The sequence below is a fragment of the Narcine bancroftii genome, chromosome 10 (assembly GCF_036971445.1).
Source record: "Narcine bancroftii isolate sNarBan1 chromosome 10, sNarBan1.hap1, whole genome shotgun sequence".
Taxonomy (NCBI): Eukaryota; Metazoa; Chordata; class Chondrichthyes; order Torpediniformes; family Narcinidae; genus Narcine; species Narcine bancroftii.
The window spans coordinates 11,005,155-11,027,137 of NC_091478.1; the positions used below are offsets into that span (position 1 = coordinate 11,005,155).

At 38.9% G+C, this 21,983-nt stretch overlaps 2 protein-coding genes across 11 annotated transcripts in view; both read right to left on the reverse strand.

Moving 5' to 3' along the window:
- btbd16 (BTB (POZ) domain containing 16) overlaps window positions 1-12,177 on the reverse strand; it is a 70,248-nt gene extending 58,071 nt beyond the window's left edge. The window contains exons 1-6 of one of the 5 annotated variants that reach the window (XM_069899821.1): window positions 11,942-12,032; window positions 9,686-9,788; window positions 8,005-8,065; window positions 6,767-6,917; window positions 4,159-4,288; window positions 270-343 (exon numbers count right to left, since the gene is read on the reverse strand). In XM_069899821.1, the coding sequence (XP_069755922.1) occupies window positions 270-343; window positions 4,159-4,288; window positions 6,767-6,857 (295 nt within the window). In that variant the 5' untranslated portion in view covers window positions 6,858-6,917; window positions 8,005-8,065; window positions 9,686-9,788; window positions 11,942-12,032. Of the gene's footprint in view, window positions 1-269; window positions 344-4,158; window positions 4,289-6,766; window positions 6,918-8,004; window positions 8,066-9,685; window positions 9,789-11,941 lie in introns of all 5 variants that reach the window. The other 4 variants (XM_069899823.1, XM_069899820.1, XM_069899818.1 and 1 more) reach the window with 4 other exon arrangements.
- A 4,611-nt stretch (window positions 12,178-16,788) lies between these two features.
- LOC138744158 (microtubule-associated protein futsch-like) overlaps window positions 16,789-21,983 on the reverse strand; it is a 210,573-nt gene continuing 205,378 nt past the window's right edge. For all 6 annotated transcript variants that reach the window (XM_069899816.1, XM_069899815.1, XM_069899814.1 and 3 more), the window contains 4 exons: window positions 20,203-20,363; window positions 19,167-19,273; window positions 18,259-18,379; window positions 16,789-17,339 (listed from right to left, as the gene is read on the reverse strand). In XM_069899816.1, coding sequence (XP_069755917.1) covers window positions 17,274-17,339; window positions 18,259-18,379; window positions 19,167-19,273; window positions 20,203-20,363 — 455 coding nt within the window. In that variant the 3' untranslated portion in view covers window positions 16,789-17,273. The remainder of the gene's footprint in view (window positions 17,340-18,258; window positions 18,380-19,166; window positions 19,274-20,202; window positions 20,364-21,983) is intronic.

Sequence of the window (21,983 nt, forward strand, 5' to 3'; positions counted from 1 at the left end):
GGGGGGGGAAAGTTTGCTAAATAGTAGCCTATATCAAACTCCAGACCTGTAGCTATGTATTGACAGTTAACTGCCCTATGAAGTGACCAACCAAAAAGGTGTGTTTTCAAGAAGCTAGCTTTCCACCACCCTCTCCAGGCAATCAGGGAAGGGCTACAAATACAGGTCCTATCATTGACCATAGCTACCTTGCCATTCCAACATCCTAAATCATAAACTACGTGATACATTTGGGAATGGTTCTTTTCTCTGGATTAAATAAACCAAACCTGGAGTCATGTCATCTCTCAGCCTTCTTGAATAGCAACATGAGATTTCATTGGGTTTAATAGGTTCAGGTAACCTACAAGTAATCAAGAAGTAAAAGTCACAAAAGAATCTTGAAATTTCTTACATTAAAAAGCCATAAATATCTGTAAGATGGCTATTGATATGTGATAAGTACTGTAGTCCTCATATTGAGATAATGCTTACATCAGACACATCCACACTTTAATTATAAAATATGATTGAGCACCAAATTTTTTAGATTTATCTGAAAGGTATTACAAGCTCCCATTTCACTCAGTGTGAGTACAGGCTGCAACTATTCATGGCTGTGGAGAGATTGGGTGGCATCAGCTAGTACAGGCTGTACCCAAATTCACTACTTGAAAGGGGAGAAAGGACATTGGGTGCTTTTTCCAGGGACATAGGTGGTGAGAGTCCTGTGTCTGGTACATTGAAGGAAAGCACTTTATGACCAGCAGCCATTGCATTGAACACAGAGCAGGAATGACTGTATGATAACAGATAATTCAGATGATTCCCACCATGACCAAAGGAAAGATCACTTTGATTTACCTGTACCTAGGTTTTGCAAGCATTGTGGAGTCATGCATTTCATTTCCCTATGCAAGGAAAAGGGATGTTGTGACAACCATTCATATGAAAGGATCTTTCTCTGGAAGAAACTCAACGAGGATTCGTGAGTTTTCAGCAGTCTAATCACTCAGTCTCTCCATCTCCTTTGTGATTACTTCTGTGCATCAGTTTAAAAGTCTGTGTTTCGACATTTGATAACTAAGATTGAACTTTTGAATGACTTTCCACAATTCTGCCTAAGTTGTAATAGTTTGAGTCTCCCACACACATACACACACACACACACACGTACATCTGCACATAGTTGGTTTTGATTTGACTAATGTGTTATATTATTATTTGTTACTAATAAATAATTTTTTAAAAGAAAAATATAATGCTTCCTTGGTGAATTTCTATTGCTGCTGGTCTACAGTATAACAAAGGGCATTGGATTTTTTAATGGAGAGACAGTAGCATTGTTCAGGGCATTTAACACTCAGAAATTTGTTTTGTATTATCAGTGAAGTATGTTATGTCAATCAGCAGTTAACTCATGGCATACTTGGCATGGCAGGCAGGAGAAGTACTACTTGTCAACGTGCATGAATAATGTTTACCACTGATGCAAAAGCAATTCAAATTGGATCACATTTACTGTTGGAGCCAGGGATGCTGGAAATCTCAGAGCACCGTAGACAAACATCCAGGATGCCAGATAGCATCAAGATATGAGGTGGGAGAATGTCAGCACAGGCACAGTTGGAAGAAATTGAGGTAACAAGGAAACAGATAGCCGGGACAGGAAAAGCAGAATTTTTGGGGGGTGGAACCAGTTTGTTGAATGGATGGCTCTTGAGGGAGGTGTTGTGCGGAATGATTAAATTTTCATCACATGCATTCCAAATCATCACGATGGGATGAACATATTAGCCTGATAAAATTGGCAGTGATGCCAGAGCTTCTGCCACTGGTGCAGACCCAGGGAGAGCAGAGCCAACAGCACCATACAGGCTTTAAACAGACTGTTAAAGGAGGGAATGGGGTTTCATTTAAAATCCTGCAACTGTGGGGTCTGGGCCGAAGGTGGCAGTGCCTGTGGATGGCAGTGGCCATGAGGGTTGCACACTCTAGAGGAGCAGTAGACCAGCTCAGGGGTCCAATAACGGGGATAACACCCCCCCCCCCACCCCATTGTTGAGGAGGAGAGGAGACAGTCCTAAGGTCGCTGACCATGGTGGCAATCCAGGGAAGGGCTCTGTGGATGAAGGACATACTCAGCTGTTGGTGACTTGCAGGCAAGGAATCCATACAGACAATGGGGAAGTTGACATCAAAAGGATTCACACCAGCCTGAGGGTTGCTTGAGACTGGTTCATGATAACCAGGTATTGGAATCGAATTCGAGGCCGATGGTGATCCTGAAGGACCCTCGGTGCTAAAGGATTCCTCATCATGTCGGAGGTTTGGATCTTGGCTGAGGCCCAATGATCTGAACTCGAGTCTTCAGTGGGGGCAGAGGCTGTGAGGGCAGAGGCTGTGGGAGTGCTGGAGGTGAATCCATGGACACTCAGTGCCTCTCAGGGAGGACTCTCATTTGCTTTTCCTTCTCTGATTGTAAGAGGTGCTGGATAACGCAAATGAATTTTGTGTAATATTACATTGCTATTTTATTACACGACAATAAATAGGATCTAATCTTTTTTTTTGAAGACTTTATTTAAAATTTTATAACATGAATACAATAAAGAATTACATTTAAAGAAAAATAGAAAAAAAAATTTAAAAAGGTATGATTACAATATTACATCAGAAAACTACACAAAATAACCCCCCCCCCGTTAATTGTAACACAATATTAATAGTCTAACTTAAAATTAGTCCAACCCTCCCCCCCAAAATAAAGATTGAAGAGTTAATAAAATTGACAATATTATATATGAAAAAAAATACCCACTTACAAAAAAGAGATAAAACTTAACCTAAAAAAATTCTAACAACAAAAAAAAAATTGTCAATACTAAAATATCACACTTAAACATATATTTAAATCAAACTTAAATGTATATAATTAGCAAACGGAGTCCACTTTAACTTATAAAAAGACATCTTATCCTGAATTGAAAAAGATATCCTTTCCATAGTCAAATAAAATTTCATTTCCAAATACCACTTATCTAAAGTTAGTATATTTCTATCTTTCCAAGTAAGTGCTATATATTTCTTAGCCACAACTAAAGCTAAATGAATAAATGAAATCTGATAATCCTCTAAACCTAAATCAATTAATGATTGCATGTTCCCTAATAAAAATATATCGGGATCTAATACAAGATGGATATTATATAAACTGTTAAAAACAGATTGAATACCTTTCCAAAACTGTTGCAATCGATCACAAAGCCAAACAGTATGCAAATAGGATCTAATCTGAATGAGTCCAAAAATGGGGACCTCACAACATCATAATCCAGGTGCTCTGTAATACCTGTACTGTACATAGAACATTGCACAATGAAGTAATCATGTACTGTATGTCACTGACAGATAATAGGAAGTGCTCATCCTAATTTCCCAGCTGCACTGATTGGATCTAAAACACTGATGTGGAACTGGCATAGGAGAGGTTTTGAAACCTGGGACAGATCAACCCTGATCATTTTAAATGGAGCAGTGGTCTTGAGAGGCCAAGTGGCTGACTCCTGCTGCTATTTTCCTGTTTGCATTAATTACTTTGTTGGATTTACAAGGAGTAAGGCAGCCAAATTAGGATTTAAATTATGCTCAGTTAACTTCCATCAGTCATAATGCAAACCATTTTTCTTGATAGCTTTGAGTTAAGATCAGCAGATTCTCATGCTCTGTGGTGGCCTTGCTGAAGGTGCATTAATCAAACATAGGGCTGAGCTCTACTATTTTTTTCTCTGAGAATCAAAGAGCAGGACAATACTCATTCAATGAAATCGGTGACCACTAGCCAAATGGATAAGGCCAGTAGTCTATATGAAAAGCATTTTACAAACAATGTATGATTTGAAATCTAGGTGCCATTGTGCTGTTATGGAGGCCTGAGCATCATTGATGAGAAATAAATATTATTCAGTTTATTGTAAATCTGCCAGAGATCTGAACTTGGAACCCACTACCAGTAAATTTTTGGAACATTGACAGTCGTAAGTATAAATAATATCTGAAGAGGCTCAAACTTTATCAGTAAAACACAAAAGAGCAAAGCCACCCAAAAATTGGATAAAACAGGCTGCTGTATAATTTGTAGACATTCTTAATTTAAAAAATTCTGTGGAAATCTCCTACCTCTTTTTATGATAGACTGGTTGAACTGAATCTCTAGCTTTTGAGACAGGATAACACTTTGGCAGATGGAGCATACAGCTAGAAACTGGAGTTGGAGAGGCACACACATCATTTCTTGCAGGAACATCAGCTAAACATGCAAAATAATTGATTCAATTACAATCCTCAGACAATGGGGACCATCTACCTGTATGTACATATGCACTGATATATTTTGCACAACTCACAATAATTTATCAGAGAGCAGGTTGTAAAGAATTTATTTATTGAGATGTTCATTGTTCCTTTTTCAAGGTTCCTTTTATTGCCACGTAATACAAAGATAAACATGAAATATTTCAAAACTTCTGTCTGCCATAAGGCAGAGTTGCCATGAGCATTGACCAACATCCCTAATAAAAAGGGAAGAGAGTCTCTTCAGTGACAGTGAGTGTCCATGGATACTCCTCCAGTTCTCCCACGGCCTCTGAAGTTGCAGACTCCTGTTCAAACCATGTAGTCTGAGCTCCAGCTCCAAACCTCAGATACAATAAGAAATCTTCAGAGCCTGAGGCCCTTCAGGAACCCTTCTTGCCCTTCGAACCCTCTTGAATCCCAGTTCCAATACCTAGTTACTGAGCGAGTCGCCAGCAGCTCTGTGAGTCCTTCAACCTCCAGGGCAACTGCACACAGCCGCTGAGTAGCTCACCGGTCTGATGCCGTGATTACCTTCCCTGTAGGGTAGACTCCCATGATTCTCAATAGGGGCATTCTTCCCATTTCTAGTCTCCTGTGCCGATCTGCTGATCTCGCTGCAAAGTGTATGTCCATTGCCTATTGTTAACTCGCCTGGAAGGGGACGAGCTACCTATTTTGGAATCAAAATTTATTATCATGAAATTCTTTTTTTTTTGCACAAATATCACAGGGCTGAACAGTTGTGGTTCTGTGGAAGCATTCAAAGATTGATATTAGGTGGGGAGTTCCCAGCATTTTGACTCAATGACAATGAAGACGTGGTAATACATTTCCAAGTCAGTAGGCAATTTGGAGAGAAAACCCTGGCAGGTTCTACATGTCAATGCATCTACTGCCCCAATATTTGGTGATGGAGGCTGTGAATTGGAGAACTGCTGTGAGATTAGCCTCGATGATTAATTGCAGTGTATTTTATAGGTGATAAACACTGCAGCTTCATTGATCAAAGAAAAATTTGGGATTTTGAAGGGATGCCAATCAAGCATTGTCCTGGCCAGTCAATACATCATCCATTTTAATGAAGGCTCCAACCAGAAACATTGATGATTCTTTTTCTCCCACTGATGCTGCTCAACCCAATGAATTTCTCCAGCAAGTTGTTCTTTTGCTCTAGATTTCAGCATCTGCTGTGCCTTTTGTCTCTTGTCCTGGAAGGTCAGCTTTGAGTGTTGATGGAGCTGCAATCATTCAGGGAAGTGGAGATGTTCAAATGACTTGAGGGTGTCAAATGAATGACTACAAGATTCTTAACTATTACTTCTTTAATCCTGCTCTGGCACCCATGGTATTTATATGGCTGGTCTAGTTGTCTTTCTGGTCAATGGTGATCCTCTGAATGTTGATGGTAAGGTCTTTGAAGATGTTAGCATCGGGGAACATCACGATTCGTTGGATAAACTTTCTTATCATTGAAAAAGCCATTTCAAGTAGCAAACACTGGTTTGGCCAGATTATTGCCTTTAAGAATCCTATCATTATGTCCTGGAGTGGAGGTTATTGAAATGCAACATTGATCCTTGATGCTGTTGATACACATTTCTGCAAGGGCTCAAATTTCATGCCCTGATGTTAGGATAATCAATTATACCTTACCCCTGGAATTTTGTTCTGTGGTCCATGTTTGGTCTAAAGAAGAGTTCTAGAACTGAGTGTTCTAGGTGAAACCAAAATTAGGCATGAACAATCAGGTTATCAGAAATTAAGTCGCAATTCACAGCAATGTTGATAATCCTCCCTGAAGTTGCTCTTGATTCAGTGTAAACAAATTGGATGGTAATTAGCTTGAATAAATCTGTGTACACATTCAGCTTGCATTTTACTACATTTTTCAAGTACATGCCAGTGAATCATTTTATTCAATTCATTATTTCATTGTGAAAATACTCCCCCTACCATTCATTGTTAAACAAAGCTATTATTACATTATTTATTCCACTATTATTTTACAAAGCTGTCATATTCATTGTTTGCTGAATGTTGGTAGTTCAGAAAACTCACATTATGAACTTAATAGATACATTTGTTTTAACAAATATGAAAAGTACTTTTTTTTAACATGTTTTTTTGGAAGCAGTGACTAACAAAGGGGGAAGGATCACATTATTTTAGGTCAACTGACTGTAACTAAAACTAATACATTTTCCTCTGTTTATATGCAATCATTTCCTTTCAAATTTCTCCAATACCATAATGATATTTAACTAACATTAAAGTACATCTATACTTTCAAAGTAATAGGAAGGGAACGAATTTGATAGTTTATTCAAAGAGCCAGCAAAAAATGTATATTTTTTTCATTGAAAGGCTTGTCAATGCCCCAGAACCTTTCAGAACAGAAATGTGCAAAACCTACACATTCATTTTATGCTACCTGTCAATATTCTTTGTAATGATTCATTGAAACAGACTTGAACAGCTTTAGTAGCTTGTGCTCTTCCTAGCAAGTCAGCATCCAAAGGCATTTTTGCCTGATATCGATTAGTGATGCCGGCTTGTGTACGTATTTTGTCACTTGGTGAAACCTGTATTATAGGAATAAAGAAAATCATTTTTACGAGCACGACTAACACTAAAATAATTGGCTAAAATAATACATTCTACTTGATTTGAAAAGATGTTAAATCTGGAAGTTTTTTTTAGGGGCAGCGCACCACTGCTAGCGATCACGACCAGGGTTGAAATCCCACGCTGTCTGTGAGGAGTTTATACTTTCTCCCCGTGTTTGTGTGGGCTTTCTTCGGGTGCTCCAGTTTCCTTTCACCCTTCAAAACATACTGGGGTCACAGGCCAATTGGGTGTATCTGGGCATACCAGTTATAAATGAACCCCCACCTCCTTTCAGAAAATATACATCTGTTATTGTTAAGAGTCCATGCGTCGGCTCTGATGCTGCCCATTGTTAACATTTTCTGAAATAAATCAACGTGCTGGGAATCAATCTTTGGGGGAAAAAACTATTCTGTGATTTCTCAGAATTATAGGTTAGGTTTCCATCCTTGGATGTGAGGAAACCTGTGGAGATAACTGTGACCACGAAAGGCACAAATGTCCTTTCACGGTCACAGGTGCTCACCAGTAATTATCAAAATGTGCTGATGTTGAGCACCAACGTCCTGCACTGGGAACTCTACTAACTGAATCTCTGCCAAATTACACCATTAATTCCACTCCATCCTGAATTCTCACGTACATCCAGGGAAATTGGAACATCTTGGAGAAATCCGCACAGGGAAGGGAGAAAGTACACAATTCACAAGGACAGCTCCAGAAGTCAAGAATGAACCTGATTCGCTGGAGACAATAGGCAGCTGCACTTTCTGTTGCCCATGTACTGATTATTTGAATGTTTTAATGTCTTCAACTGTGAAGACCAATCAAAAATAATTATTTAAAGCCGCTTCTATTTCTCTTTTCCCACTACTTATTCACTAGTCTTAACATCCACGAAACAAATGTTTATTTCAGGTCCTCTTCCTTTTTATATACCTGTAGAAGGTCTTACTTATTGATTTTATATTTACTCATTTCCTCCCAATCAATTAAATTAAATTACATAAATATAACTGAAGACAAAGATGTTTGAAGACATTTTAATCCAACTTCATGTACCTCTTTCAGAGTTTGATACGGAACTTGTGGTAGAAAATCAGATAGTGATAAATAAGTCGTTCTGCAACAAAAAGGATAAAGAAATATAGTGACATTCACAATGTTCATAAAACTCTGTTTATTGCAGACAAAGAATGCTTGATAATACTTCATCTGAATCACTATTAGCCTACAATATTAACCAACCTCTTCATCAAGGTCAGTCAAATAATACTGTAGTTATGGAAATAAAAGCCCAACTCCACTTTTGAGATCTTACCAGTCACAAATGCCCTCAAGATTGGTTTATGGAGGCAATGTAAATTAAGGCTTCCTGTTTTCTGCAACTAATTATTTCATCACACTCCTGAAGATATCAGTAATTTACTATCTTAACCTCTAAGGGGCAGCCATCACTATACAACGAACTTCCATTAGATTTCTCAACCCACATAGTTTGCCAATAGAGGCACTGTACAAAATATAAATTAACTGATGGGAAGAACAATCATTGAATTTGGAGCCAATTAACATCAGCAGCTAATTGATATCATTTTGCTAATCAATGAATCAATTTGTTTCTCAGGATCTTGACATCTGAGATGATCTACTGTACACAAATTTTTTGTGCACAAATGTTAAAATATGAAAAACTTGCTTTCCTGTCATGCAATTCCTATTAACACAATTATTTGAAATTGGTGCAATAAACCAATCAAAATATTCTGTTTAATATCACTTCATACATTAGTCTGTACTATAGAGGAACTCATTTCATGCAACTTGTTTCCAAATACAATATCTGAAACTTGCAGAGTCTGGGATTTTGCTAGAAATCCAGGCAAACAATTGTCATTCACTGTCATCAACAGCATGAAAGTGGCAAAAAGTTTAGATGTTCAAGACAGGTAATTTATCATGGAAATCCCAAGTGATTCATCACATCTCTGCAAGCTGTTCAATTTTCGGCTTCAGTAATCTGAATTATACTGAAATTAATTAACCATCTGGCCCCAAAAAATTGTTATATAGGGATATATTTAATTTCCTTGCAAATATTTCAAAATAAATAGCATTTTAAAGTCCATGTCCTTTATAATATTTTATACAAAAACTTCCATCTCAATTATATGCATGATCCACAAGTTATTCAGGATTTTTTAAAAGTTCATCTGAAATAGCGTTTTGATTCCTGGTGCCACTTCCAGTGTGCTTTTTGTAAAATTAACTGTGCAGCAATTTTTGAAACATCACTGTTGTTGGACACGAGAGACCTGTTGAACTGATACTGAATGTCAGAAGGCAAAGAAATGGACAGGTTGACCTCAAGAAAACCCTTTAATATGTACACGGGAGCTTCCTTCAAAGCATGCTACCATTCCTTCATTGCTGACTGCAAATTCTAGGGATATGCTTGGAATAATTTTAACATCTCACACCCCCTCCTCTTAATTTTCAGTTTCCCCACATTTCTAATGATAATTATTTGTGTGAATTTCTCAGACCCTGATTACATGCTTCAACCAGCAGTGATGGGATAATCCATCAGTTTTTTTTTAAATTTCCTACTTTCATACTATATTCAAGAGGAATTTCCATAATCTTGTATCACTTTGCACCAGACTATATAGGCAAAGCGATAGGAAAAAAAAAGACATTTCTATTATTACTTAAATAAAGTGTGAAATTTAAAAATACTTACTTAATCTAATTATTCTGTGATTAAGCCCACCTTTGCTTAAGATCTATTCCCACTTTAAGTCCCGATGCACAACCAGCAAAGGAGATCCTTGGACCATTCTATGCTTTTTTCCAGATCGAGTTTATTACCAAGAGAAACATTTTTTTTTATCGTCAGTACACAGCAACAGAATCGATTCAACAAACATGGCATCAAACAAACAAGACACCAGAAATTGTCATCTGAAAACCTATGCAATAGAAGACAATGTCTTGAATTCAATGAAAATGCATATACATACAATTAACCATTCATAAAGAATGAAATTATAGGTTAGTTTTAACAAAAAATATTTGCTCTTGCTGGTTTATCTGCATTTAAAAGTACACATATATTGTGTCCTACAATAACATTTTCAAATAAGTATATACATACTGTAAATCAAAACACAACATGCTGGAAATTGACTTTAAAACAGAATATGCTGGGACTTCACAGCAAGTCGGCATTTAAGGAAATTCATTGGATCTCTTTCCGCAGATGCTACCTGTCCTGCTGGTAGATTCCATCATTTTCTGATTTAAGCAAGATTTTTGGTTTGCTAGTAAATAAATTGAGAGGGTGAAGTGATATTTTGGAATGAGACTTTGGCAACTTCCAGTTGACATTTTGTGTTAATATAAAAATCAGGAATCTGTTCCAGTAAGGTGGATTCCCCAGATCTCTATTTGGCTTCTGAAGACATTAAATATTTAGATCTTGGTTCCAAAATCCCACATTTGACAATCTCATTCCCACAGATTAATAAATACAAAACTGAAGTGAAAGAAAACTTATGATTCATTTGGCATTATAATTTCTCAAGCATGCTGCATTTCCAATTAATAATTTATTTAATTCATTTTGACATGTATATATATTTCTCTAGATTTATTTGCATCTGCTAGACCAAACTTTAATATTTTCCAGAGAAATTCGAAAGCTATTATTCAAACAAATCCCAAGATTGAAAATTGGACAAATTGAAGAGTTTGCATGCATTTGTCCACCAGCCTCATCCGAGACGATGAAATATCTGTTCAGTAGATTAAAAGCATGCTGTTCTTCCTTTTGTTCAACCTTGAGATTCCAGAGAGGAGGAGCACTTTTAAGATTTCACATCAGTTCTGGCCCTTGTTGCCTCAGAAAAATTGAGGGCTTGAAAACACCGAGGAATGGGTTTGTTCACGGAACAGCCTGAGCTCCAAGAAAGAACTGGTATCTTTTAGAAGTGTAGTGTACTTGCATCCAGGAACAGAGTCTATCATTTTAAGCTTAACAAATGTCGGCAACAAAGTGCACGGATCGCCCATTCCTAACAATCCCTGGGCAGATTGAGCTGAGTTTCTATCCAACAGTGATCCAACTCTTGACCTCCCCCCCACCCCACCCCATCCCATCCCCCTCACCCCATCCCATCACCCCCTTCACCCCACCCCATCTCACCCCTTCCCCATCCCATCCCACCCCCACCCCATCCCATCTCACCCCACCCCCATCCCACTCCCCCACCCCATCCCATCTCACCCCACCCCCATCTCACCCCATCTCACCCCACCCCATCACCCCCCTCACCCCACCCCATCCCACCCCACCCCATCTCACCCCACCCCTACTCACCCATCCTACCCCCCCAGCCCATCCTACCCCCCCCAGCCCATCCTACCCCCCCAGCCCATCCTACCCCCCCAGCCCATCCTACCCCCCCAGCCCATCCTCCCCCCCCCAGCCCATCCTACCCCCCCCAGCCCATCCTACCCCCCCCAGCCCATCCTACCCCCCCCAGCCCATCCTACCCCCCCAGCCCATCCTACCCCCCCAGCCCATCCTACCCCCCCCAGCCCATCCTACCCCCCCAGCCCATCCTACCCCCCAGCCCATCCTACCCCCCCCAGCCCATCCTCCCCCCCCAGCCCATCCTACCCCCCCCAGCCCATCCTACCCCCCCAGCCCATCCTACCCCCCAGCCCATCCTACCCCCCCAGCCCATCCTACCCCCCCAGCCCATCCTACCCCCCCAGCCCATCCTACCCCCCCAGCCCATCCTACCCCCCAGCCCATCCTACCCCCCCAGCCCATCCTACCCCCCCAGCCCATCCTACCCCCCACCCCCCGTACACTGTTCTGATAGCATGAGGACAATTTACTGTATCTCTCTCGTGTATTTTGTGTTTCTTTTCATCCCGCCGATTGCTGCGAAGGACCAAAGCCCCGTCCGCTGCGAAACACTCGACTTACGGCGAGCGGCCGTTCAGATTGGTGCGAGGCCTCGGACTGTCGGTCGGCCGCTGCTGCCGAGTGTCCGGGCGGGGCACGGCGGGCCTCGACTCCCGGCTCATGGCGCTGCCCGGGCCCCTCCTCCTCCTCGGGTTTCCTTTTCACTCAGCCCCTCCGGCAAGCGAGCCCACTTGGCCGCCTCCCACCGTCGGCCTGAGCGTCCAGGCCACGCCGGATACTGGTCGCCAGGGGCGACCGGCGACGCGGTCGCTATGGAAACCCCAGGGTCGCGGGCTGACGCTTGCGGCCGCTGCTCCGCGGGCGGGACTGGGGATGGGGGGGTGGGGGTCACATCCCAAGGCCGGCTCGATCAGGGTCCGAGTTGGAACCGTCGGGGGATTGAAGCAAGGGGGGGGGGGGGGGGGGCGCACAGTCTGGAACTGAGGCCTGGGACGCATTGGCGGGGAATGGAGGGTCCAGGACGCCAGAAAATGCAGCACAGGGAGCTGTCACTGATCTGAGGCATCAATTTCTTTTTTTTATTCGCTCTCTTTGCAAGAAGCCTGGCTTTATTTTGCATATTATTCCTTCTTCTCCCCCATCAATGCTCCAGTATTCTGGGTTTTTTTTTTGTTTCTACTTTTAATAGAGGCGTTGAAATCCAGAACACGTTCATGTGTGTTCTGAAGTTGGCTTGCAGTCCAGGTACAGAAAATCCAATCCTCACACCATGCTCCCTTTGCATTAATTCCAAAGCCCACAGAAATAGTTTCTCCTATTTTAAAAAAAGAACACTCAAGCTCTACAATCATATAGCTCCTGCAGCTTTCTCCATCTGGCCCGATTCCGTTGAATCCATCCTGCAAATGTCTCCATTGCAATCTTAATGATTCATAATGTCATGACCCCAAAACCCAGGAGCAACAGAAATTCACCAAGACAAATAACAAAAGTTGCTTTTAATTACCTTTAAACATGAAAACAGGATCAAACTTGAACTTATCACTATTAACTTAATTCTAAGCGCACGTGTTTGTAATGTGGGTGTGCGCAAGTTCAGAAAAGTTCTTTGATTCACAGTCCAATCTCATTTCTCACTCCTCCAAGTTCCCTGGTATCAGGCACTTCTTATATTGTGCACAGAATTGAACATTTATAAAGTTCATCAGGCTGTGGTGCTTGAAAGGTAAATGGAAGGTTCTTGTCGGTTTTCAGAAAGAGAGAGAGGACACCAACTAATTCCTTCTGATCAGCCACTTCAGTGTCTTGCCGAAGAAACTTGCCCCATCAGGGTTTTCCAGATGATAACCTTTTTCTTTCAGGTCACAAGAGTTCCTTCTTGTTTCCCTTATTTCAAGTGAGACATTACGCAGCCAGTCCTCTCCTCTTGTCTGGACCACAAGGCCTTTGTCCTGGCTGAACTAAGAACTCAAAACCCGTCTTCAAAATGTTTTTTCCACAAGCTTGTCAGATTGTTCTGTTCCAGTCCCAGGTGTTGCTGCTGAACTGTAGAACTGAATTCTCTCTCTCTCACACACACTCTCTCTCTCAGAGAAAACCACATGACCCTCTTCGAACGGCAAACTGCATTCAGACTGCAGCATCGGACCCAATCTTCTGAGTTCGTTCTTCTGTTTTCCAAAACAATAATCCATTCCTCCAATTAACACCTACTTGTGAAGTCTCTATAGGCCTTCTTCAAAGTTTTTGCAAAGGCACTCAGAGCCTGGACTGTCTGGCTTGAGCAGAGCTCCGGCATTTTAAATGAAATCTGTTTTGGTGCTTCTATCTTTTTGTGACTTACACTAAAAAACTTGTCATTATTTATCTCCTTTAAAACATATCTTTATACAATATAAAATAACAATCTGTTACAATATATTTGTTCATTCAGTTCCACATAAGGCAAAAGTATAATTGGATTCCTTTATGGCCTATTTTCTTCCTCTTGTATAATTATAGAATAATACATTTGCAGTATTCTTTGTATATAATTGATCAACTATCCAAAAGTTAAATGTTTCTCACCTCCTAACTATTAAATTTTTCCAACAGCTATTTGAGAAATTATATATTTGAGCAATTATCAACATTTTCTTTCCATTTCTGATTGTTACACCCATTATTTTATTTTCCACAAAAATCAAGTCATGTTTATTGTCATCTGATTGTACAAGTACAACCCAACGAGACAGTGTTCTCTGGTCCTCAATGCAAAACATGCCGACACATAACCAGGCATAACACACATACAGACAATACAAACATATGGAGAACAAGTATTTTAGCTATAAAAATATATATATATGTATGTTATACCATATAACCATATAACAATTGCAGCATAGAAACAGGCCAGTTCAGCCCTTCTAGTCCATGCCAAACATTTTCTCCCACCTAGTCCAAATGGCCCACACCCACCCCATACCTTCTGTACCCCCCTCGTCCACAGACCTATCCAACTTTTCCTTAAATATTAAAATCGAGCCTGCAACTATCACTTTAGCCGGAAGCTCATTCCACACTCCCACCACCCTCTGAGAGAAGAAATTCCCCCTCCCGTTTCCCCTATACTTTGCTCTCTTCAATCTCAATCCATGTCCTCTTGTTTGAATCTCCCCCACTCTCAATGGAAAAAGCCTGTCCACATTTACTCTTATCTGTCCCCCTCATAATTTTAAATACCTCTATCAAATCACCCCTCAATCTTCTACCCTTCAGGGAGTAAAGACTTAGCCTGTTTAACATTTCCCTATAACTCAAACCCTGAAATCCAGGCAACATTCTTGTAAATCTTCACTGCACTCTCTCTATTTTGTTGACATCCTTCCTATAATCTGGCGATCAAACCTGCACACAATTTGGCCTTACCATTGCTCTATATTATGTTGTACAGATGAGAGTCTTGGATTGTTAATGTGAGCAGTTCCTTTGGTCGTTCAATATTCTCACTGCCTGCAGGAAGAAGCTGTTCCTCAGCCTGGTGGTGCTGGCACTGATCCTCCTGTATCTCTACCCAGAGTATCAGAGAAATACATCACCCAAAATTTGACTAAAAATTTAATTGTCTGCCTTGCTACCCGACGCACTAATTTGTCTGTGGTTTCATAAAATCCTTTACAAAACCCATCACTGGCAAACATCCATCTAGTAAATGGATATACTTGACACCTATTTCTATGAATATGCTATATTTACCGGTAATATTTAACCCCGCATGGAGATTCGTATCAATTGTACTGCATTTGATTGTACTGCTATTTTTCAGATTTTGATACTGAAATGGTTCCATAGTCTGGCAGGGTTTTGTGACTACCATATACTATATTTAACATTATTAACTAGGGTTGAATATTTTAATCCAGCATATAGCTGGTAATTTAATGCGAGGACCAAAGGCCCCTTGATTATTACATTACCAAGCTCTAAGTTCTGGATTAATTTTCTCTTCCCCTCTGTTGCTGCTTTTAACGATGATCCACAAATCTACATGAAAGTTTCCATAAATGGGTAGTACCCAATAAACTGAAACTGGCCTTACTTGCAGTAGTATGAATGAGAGCTGTTCCAATTGATTTAAACTTATAAAGTACTCACAGGCTGGATGCAAAGGGAGTGCTTTCCTTGGCTGAAGACCAGAACAGGTCACAGACTCAGAATAAGCAAAAAACTATTTAGGAATGGGATGAAAAGTAATTTTTCCACTCAAAGGCTAATGGATCTTTAGCATTCTCTACCATGGAGGGTTGAAGAGGCTGTTATTGAGTTCATTAAAACAGAGACCAATAGATTTACTGAATCAGAGAATGAAGTCATGTGTGGATAAATGCAGGCAGATGGTATTGAGGGAGAAGATCCTGAAAAATGATGGAATAGATGTGAAAAGGCACATTTTAACCTGCTCCTTCTAATACAATAATCTATTATTTACCACCACTTTGAAATACTGACTTCCCCCACAATTTTGCTCCATTGCACAAAGTGGAAATTGCAAAGAGGTGTTGGGAACCAGAATGGAGATAGAATGGTGTGGGGAGAGAAGAGGAAGACTTCAGGATAAAGGCAAAGAAGGAAAAGAGAAGATCCCACTCTGGAGACAATCAGGCACAGGTTCAAGGTAAAGTTTATTGTCAGGTGTATTGAAAATCTACATTGAAAAGGTTTGATTTGCATGCAATCCAACACATCACCCCAAATATAAGTCAGTAAATAAAACAAGTGCTGAGTGCAGAGTTACAGAAAGAAATCAGTTTGATACAAGGGAAACAGTGGCAAACAGTGGCAGTGATAAGCAGTCAAGATGATTTTGGGTAGGGTTGCCTGTTGTGGAGATCTGTGAATATCTTGTTTTTTGTGATTTGAAAAATGGGCTGTGGAGTTGATCAAAAGAAGAAAATGGTGATTCGTTTATCCTAACACGATATTATCTTCCAATAAGATTGAAAGGTTTGCACCGTAGTAAAATGGTGAGAAAATGTGAACCAAGGGAACCATGTAATTGAAGCATATATTCCTCGAATTCCAATCTGTACATGGTAGTAAATGTCAAAAGCAATGGCAAGTGGCAATCAGCTCAAATCATCTCACATCTTTATTGCTTTAGAAACTGAGTTGTACAGCAAAACTGAGATGGGTGTGAGTCGAAAACAGCAGTGTGAATAAATATACATACCTTTTCTTCTCAGGTCCAACATACAAAATTTTTTTTACTTCAATCTGAAAACATACATTATAATATCAAAGCAACAAACTTTGCTGAGTCTTAAAAATTGTAGCCCCCTCAAATATTGTAATAAGATTTCATCTGAAGAGCTAATTTTGTTTAGACTGCTCTGAAAACAAAGGAATCATTTAAAAAAAAACAGCAATTGTGATTTTAAACTAAATTTTATTTACAATAGAGAACTGAATTGACACATGCATTTTTACAAATTCATTATGCAGATCAAGTCTAGATTCTTAAGGCTTCACTGAAAATTGGCAAGACTTTTCTTGCAGTAATTTAATGTACAGTATATTGAAACTTTAAAAGACAGTAGATGGGAACCCATAAAAAGAACCAAAATACCTAAAACATATTGAGCCATTAAAGGACCAATCTCCCTGATACAGGTTGTCTTACATCAACTTGCCATGTGCCATACAACAATACAGCAGAAAGTAAAAGGAAAACTTGCAAGGTCCATTTGATTGCTACATACATTAAACTGACCTCACTGGAAAGAGAAATAGTGCATTAAAATGTGGTGTAAACCACAATGTCCACATAGGTCAGCCAACATGACTGCACCACTGGCTTTATTGCACTCAGTATTTCCCCATTATCAATCAAAACTATTAAAAAAAAGCAACATTAACTCTTCCCCATTTTGGCAATCAGTTCATCACAGATTTTTGTCAGTTCTTCTACTTCCTTATTCTGAAAAATAAATCAAAAACACATTGAATGTACATTTTTCCAAGCTTAAGAGGGGGAACACCATGTGCCACTTTTAAATCACCACCCTCAAGATGCAGATTTCTGTTCATGGTCATTCTCAGAAAATGTATGTAGTCTTCACTTTAAAAAGTAGCAATAAAAAGATCAAGAAATATTTGCTAATAAGAATTCTGTTTTGGAGAAAACCAACTAATGGTTGGGTGAAAGTAGGTATTTTATATGTTCTGTGATTACTGCTTGTGATTTCTAGTTATAAAATAGTGAAGTATTAATTAAAAGGGTAAAATTTCCAAGCTAAAAAGGAGGCACCTATGTACAACCTCTTCGTAATCTTAATCCTCCAGTGTCTCTCACCATAGCTTACTGGAGAATTAAATTGTACAAAGCACTGCAGGAGATCCTGAGGAGCTAAGAGGTACCTCACACCATATTGACTTCTGGTACTTGGTCCTACCTGCTTACTTGCCTTATCAGATACTGTATACTCCTAGCCATGGATTTAGACAAGTGTGGAAGATTAGAGCAAAACGAGGGCAACCTTTTCTCTTTCTTCAACCAGACTGATACATTCAGGTAAAGAACACTTCAATGCCAATCGCCATCTCTTGTGCCTGTACTCCAATTTAACTTTGCAATGTTGATTTCTATGGCACTTAAATTGGGGAGTATGCTTGCATTGTTAGATCAGTGCACTCCATATAATAATGAAAACTGAATTAGTTGAGGATCTCATGCAAGTGCAATGATTCATAATGTCTAAAGTTCAAACATGCATGAGTTCCCTCATATGTGAAATCATTGAACAGGTGTAAAGAATCAGGGAATGTGGCAGATCTAAAAATCCAGTCTTGCTAATTTAAATGTTGAAAAGGCATTCACTTTAAAAACATTGAATTACCTTCTGTTCCAAAGTTCTCTCCAATGACTCCACTTTCATCTGTTCCTTCCGCAAACTGGCTTGAAAGGCTGTCTGCTCTGATTTGGACTTGGCACGTACTTGGGCAATCTCAGCGTTTGCTCTAAATTAAAATGGTTTTTCAGTTTGAAGACATCAATTTAAGTTCCTCATAATGTTTTATTATGTGCATATTGCCTGTCAAGCCACTGCTTTGCATTAGAACCCTTCTCACTGTACCAAGTATAAATGTGACAATAAACTTGAACAATGTTATATAATCAGCTCCATCATATACATTTTTCATCTTTTCCCCTTTACCTATATATGGGCCAGAAGATGTGGTCAGTGCTGAGCTTCCCAAGCTTGCTGCTGACCATAAGTTCTCACTTGCTTTGGCTGGAACATGCTGAAAGAGCTGACCTGATCCCTAACAACTGGGGCCTGAATAGTAACAGAATGTCTTCCTAAATAAAAATGGCATCATAAAGGATATTGTGGATGTGGGAGGTGTCATGGGTAGTGAGGGGATGGCAGAACAAATCCCAACCACAGTTAAGCCACCTGAGAATAGTGGTAAAGTAAAATTCTGAATGTTCCATTCAAAAACTGTTCGCCGTTATTAAGGATATCAAAACGTAAAGTGATATCAAAAAACAAAATATTACAACAGAACATATTGAAAACATAAGATAATTGAAAATGTTAAAATTCTAACACTATCAGTTCGCCTGTAATATAATTCAAAGGAACTCCTTACACTGGGTCTAATCATGTACTGTTATATCTATGTCATTAATTGCATTTATTGATGAAAGACAAATTACCGGTACATGTTCACCACTAATTTCAACAATTGTGTCATAAGCCTAAAGAGCCACTAGTTATTACAGTAAGAAAAAAGTCTTTACTTGTCAAGCTTCTCCTCTGCGTGGATTTTGAGAGCATGATAGCGCTGTTCTTCCTTCTTCACTCGGGCAAGGTATTCTTGGGCACATTTCTTCAAAACTTCCTCATTCTGCCAAAAATAATTAATTTCCCTGAAGATCAGAATGAATACACAAGAAAATATGTATCCTCAAAGTAGCCTTTTAGGAAGACCTTGATAAGTAATAGCTTTAAACACACTTTAAATTTAATTTTACATACTGATCAAGCTAAGGAAATCTGTACTTCAATGGCAAAATTAAAGGAAAATTTGCAAAGAAACAATGATATACACCACCTACTTTGAAGAAAGTTGCACACAAAGATCATTTAATTTAGACATATAGTCGTACAGCACGGGAACAGGCCCTTCCAGCCCATGAGCCAGTGCTGCTCAAATACGTCAATTAACCAATCACCCCAGTACATTCTGAAGGTTGGGAGGAAACCAGAGCACTCAGAAGAAATCCATGCAGACATGGGGAGAACATACAAACTCCTTACGGACAATGCTAGATTCGAATTGCTCTAACCACTCTGTTAACCATGCCCTCCATGTGACCTTTGTGAAAAGTGTTTTCTCTTGCCTATGGCTGTTCATGACTCAGGTTGATCCACAGAATCTCTGGTATTAAGCAACAGTGATGGACAGCCAAATATTTTTCAAGAAGGAACAACTCTTAATAAACATTTTAAATAGTTTAAAGATGATATAGACGAGATTTCTGCAAGAACCGAAATATCAGTGAAAACTGACTACTAATTTTGAAAACAAATTGTTTGTGACCTTATTATCTTTTACATTCTGAAATACTTATCCAAAGAGTTTCTACATACTCCCCTTGTCTGTGTTGGTTTCCTCCAGGTGCTTCAGTTTCCTCCCACCATTCAAAAACATTCTGTGGGTTGTAGGTCAATTGTGTGTAATTGGGTAGCACGGGCTTGTGGGCCAAAAGGGACTGTTACTGTGCTGTATGTCTAAATTTAGGTTAAAATTTAATACTATCTTAACAAACCCACCTTTCGGAACCCCTCTAACACGTCCTTCATTTTCTCGTATCTCCTGAAGAGGTCAGCTAAAGATTTCTCCACAGAGTTCAGATCTGACAAGGCCTGGTCTTTTTCCATTATTAGCTGTTGTATAGTGTGATGGGAGATAGACTTTTCTCTATGATCGTCTTCTGTGGAAAACAAAACTCGTATCATGACATTTTAAAGGACACAATTCTAAACGACATCTCCAAAAAAACAAACTGGTGAAATAAAACAATTTTTTTGGGTAATTTATTTCAGAAGTGCATTTATTATCCTAATGCCAAAACAACAATACCAAACATGAGTGAGGAAACATAACAACAGTAATTTCTTTACATATTCTCATTTCTAATTGGCAAATGTACTTTTAGAGAAACTCAGCAATATACTAATATGATAAATTGTAATTATAGTAATCCATAGCACATTGAAAAGATTAAAGCACACAGCACAGATTTGGACAAGGAACCTAATGGTGCACCAAATAAAAAAAAGGTAAGTATTTGAGAAATTGGACAGTGAACAATGAAATCTTGTTTCCTTTACCATAGAGTAGATTAAGTCAACAAGTTTTATCAAGAAAGAACACTTCTAATCAATAAGATAATGTGATTTTCAATAAAATATACCCAGTCTCTGAATTATCAATTGCACAAGATATATTTGTGTACACAACAGATATGGATAAGGAAAATGTTCAAGGTATAACTTCCAAATCTTTTTTCTGCCCTATTATGGGCAGGAGAGATGTATCTTTCTTTTGCACTCAATGCAATCAAAAATTATGAAGCAAAATGATAAGTTTAAAATGTTGCATGTCAGAAATGGTCCCATGATTATAAAATTTGGCTGCTATGTTACTTAAAAGGTGAAGACATCATCACAGGTCTTTCCAGCATTCATTATGGCCAAAGGTGCACCTTCATATTCTACATCAAATAAAAGCAAATTAAATATATTGTAGAATGGTCTCACACTTTGCTCACTTCTGTTGAGAGATTAGTTTCTTTCAAACAATTAAATTAATTAAAATACTGACCTTTCTGTCCAAAGCAGAAACATATTTAATGTAAATTTGGTGAACTAGGCTAATAAATGAATCATAATCCCTTTAATAAATCAGATTCATATCAAAATTAATTCATAAAGATTCTTTTTATATTTCTTTATAAATTGCTGAGTGTGCTGGCATTTATTGTCCATCTTTAATTCTCATTGATCTGTGGAAAATATAGTCACATATAGGCCAAAATGGATAAGAATGGCAGATCTCCTTCCTTGAGAGACATCAACAAACCAAATCAGTTCTGACAAAAATCCAGAAATTCATAGTTTAAGAATATTTTAAAAAAAATCTATATTTCTTTAATTACATGAACTTAAATCTTTCTGACTGTTAAGGGATTAAATTTTTTTTTCAGGATGTAAATATTAGCTTGAGCCTTCTGGATTCTCATCCAGAAGCTTAACTTTTATCTATTTTGTGAATGCTTTTCTAGTGAAATGAACTGAAATTGGCTAATTAACACATAAAATGTCATATGAAGGACCTTTATCTGTATAGTTCAGCTCTTCTCACTGTAACCAGTTAGCCTTATGTAGATAATGATTATCTGGATAGTTCAGCTCTTCTCACTGTAACCAGTTAGCCTTATGTAGATAATGATTATCTGGATAGTTCAGCTCTTCTCACTGTAACCAGTTAGCCTTATGTAGATAATGATTTTTTTGAAAACAATGTATGTGCAGAAGAAAGCATTTCTTTG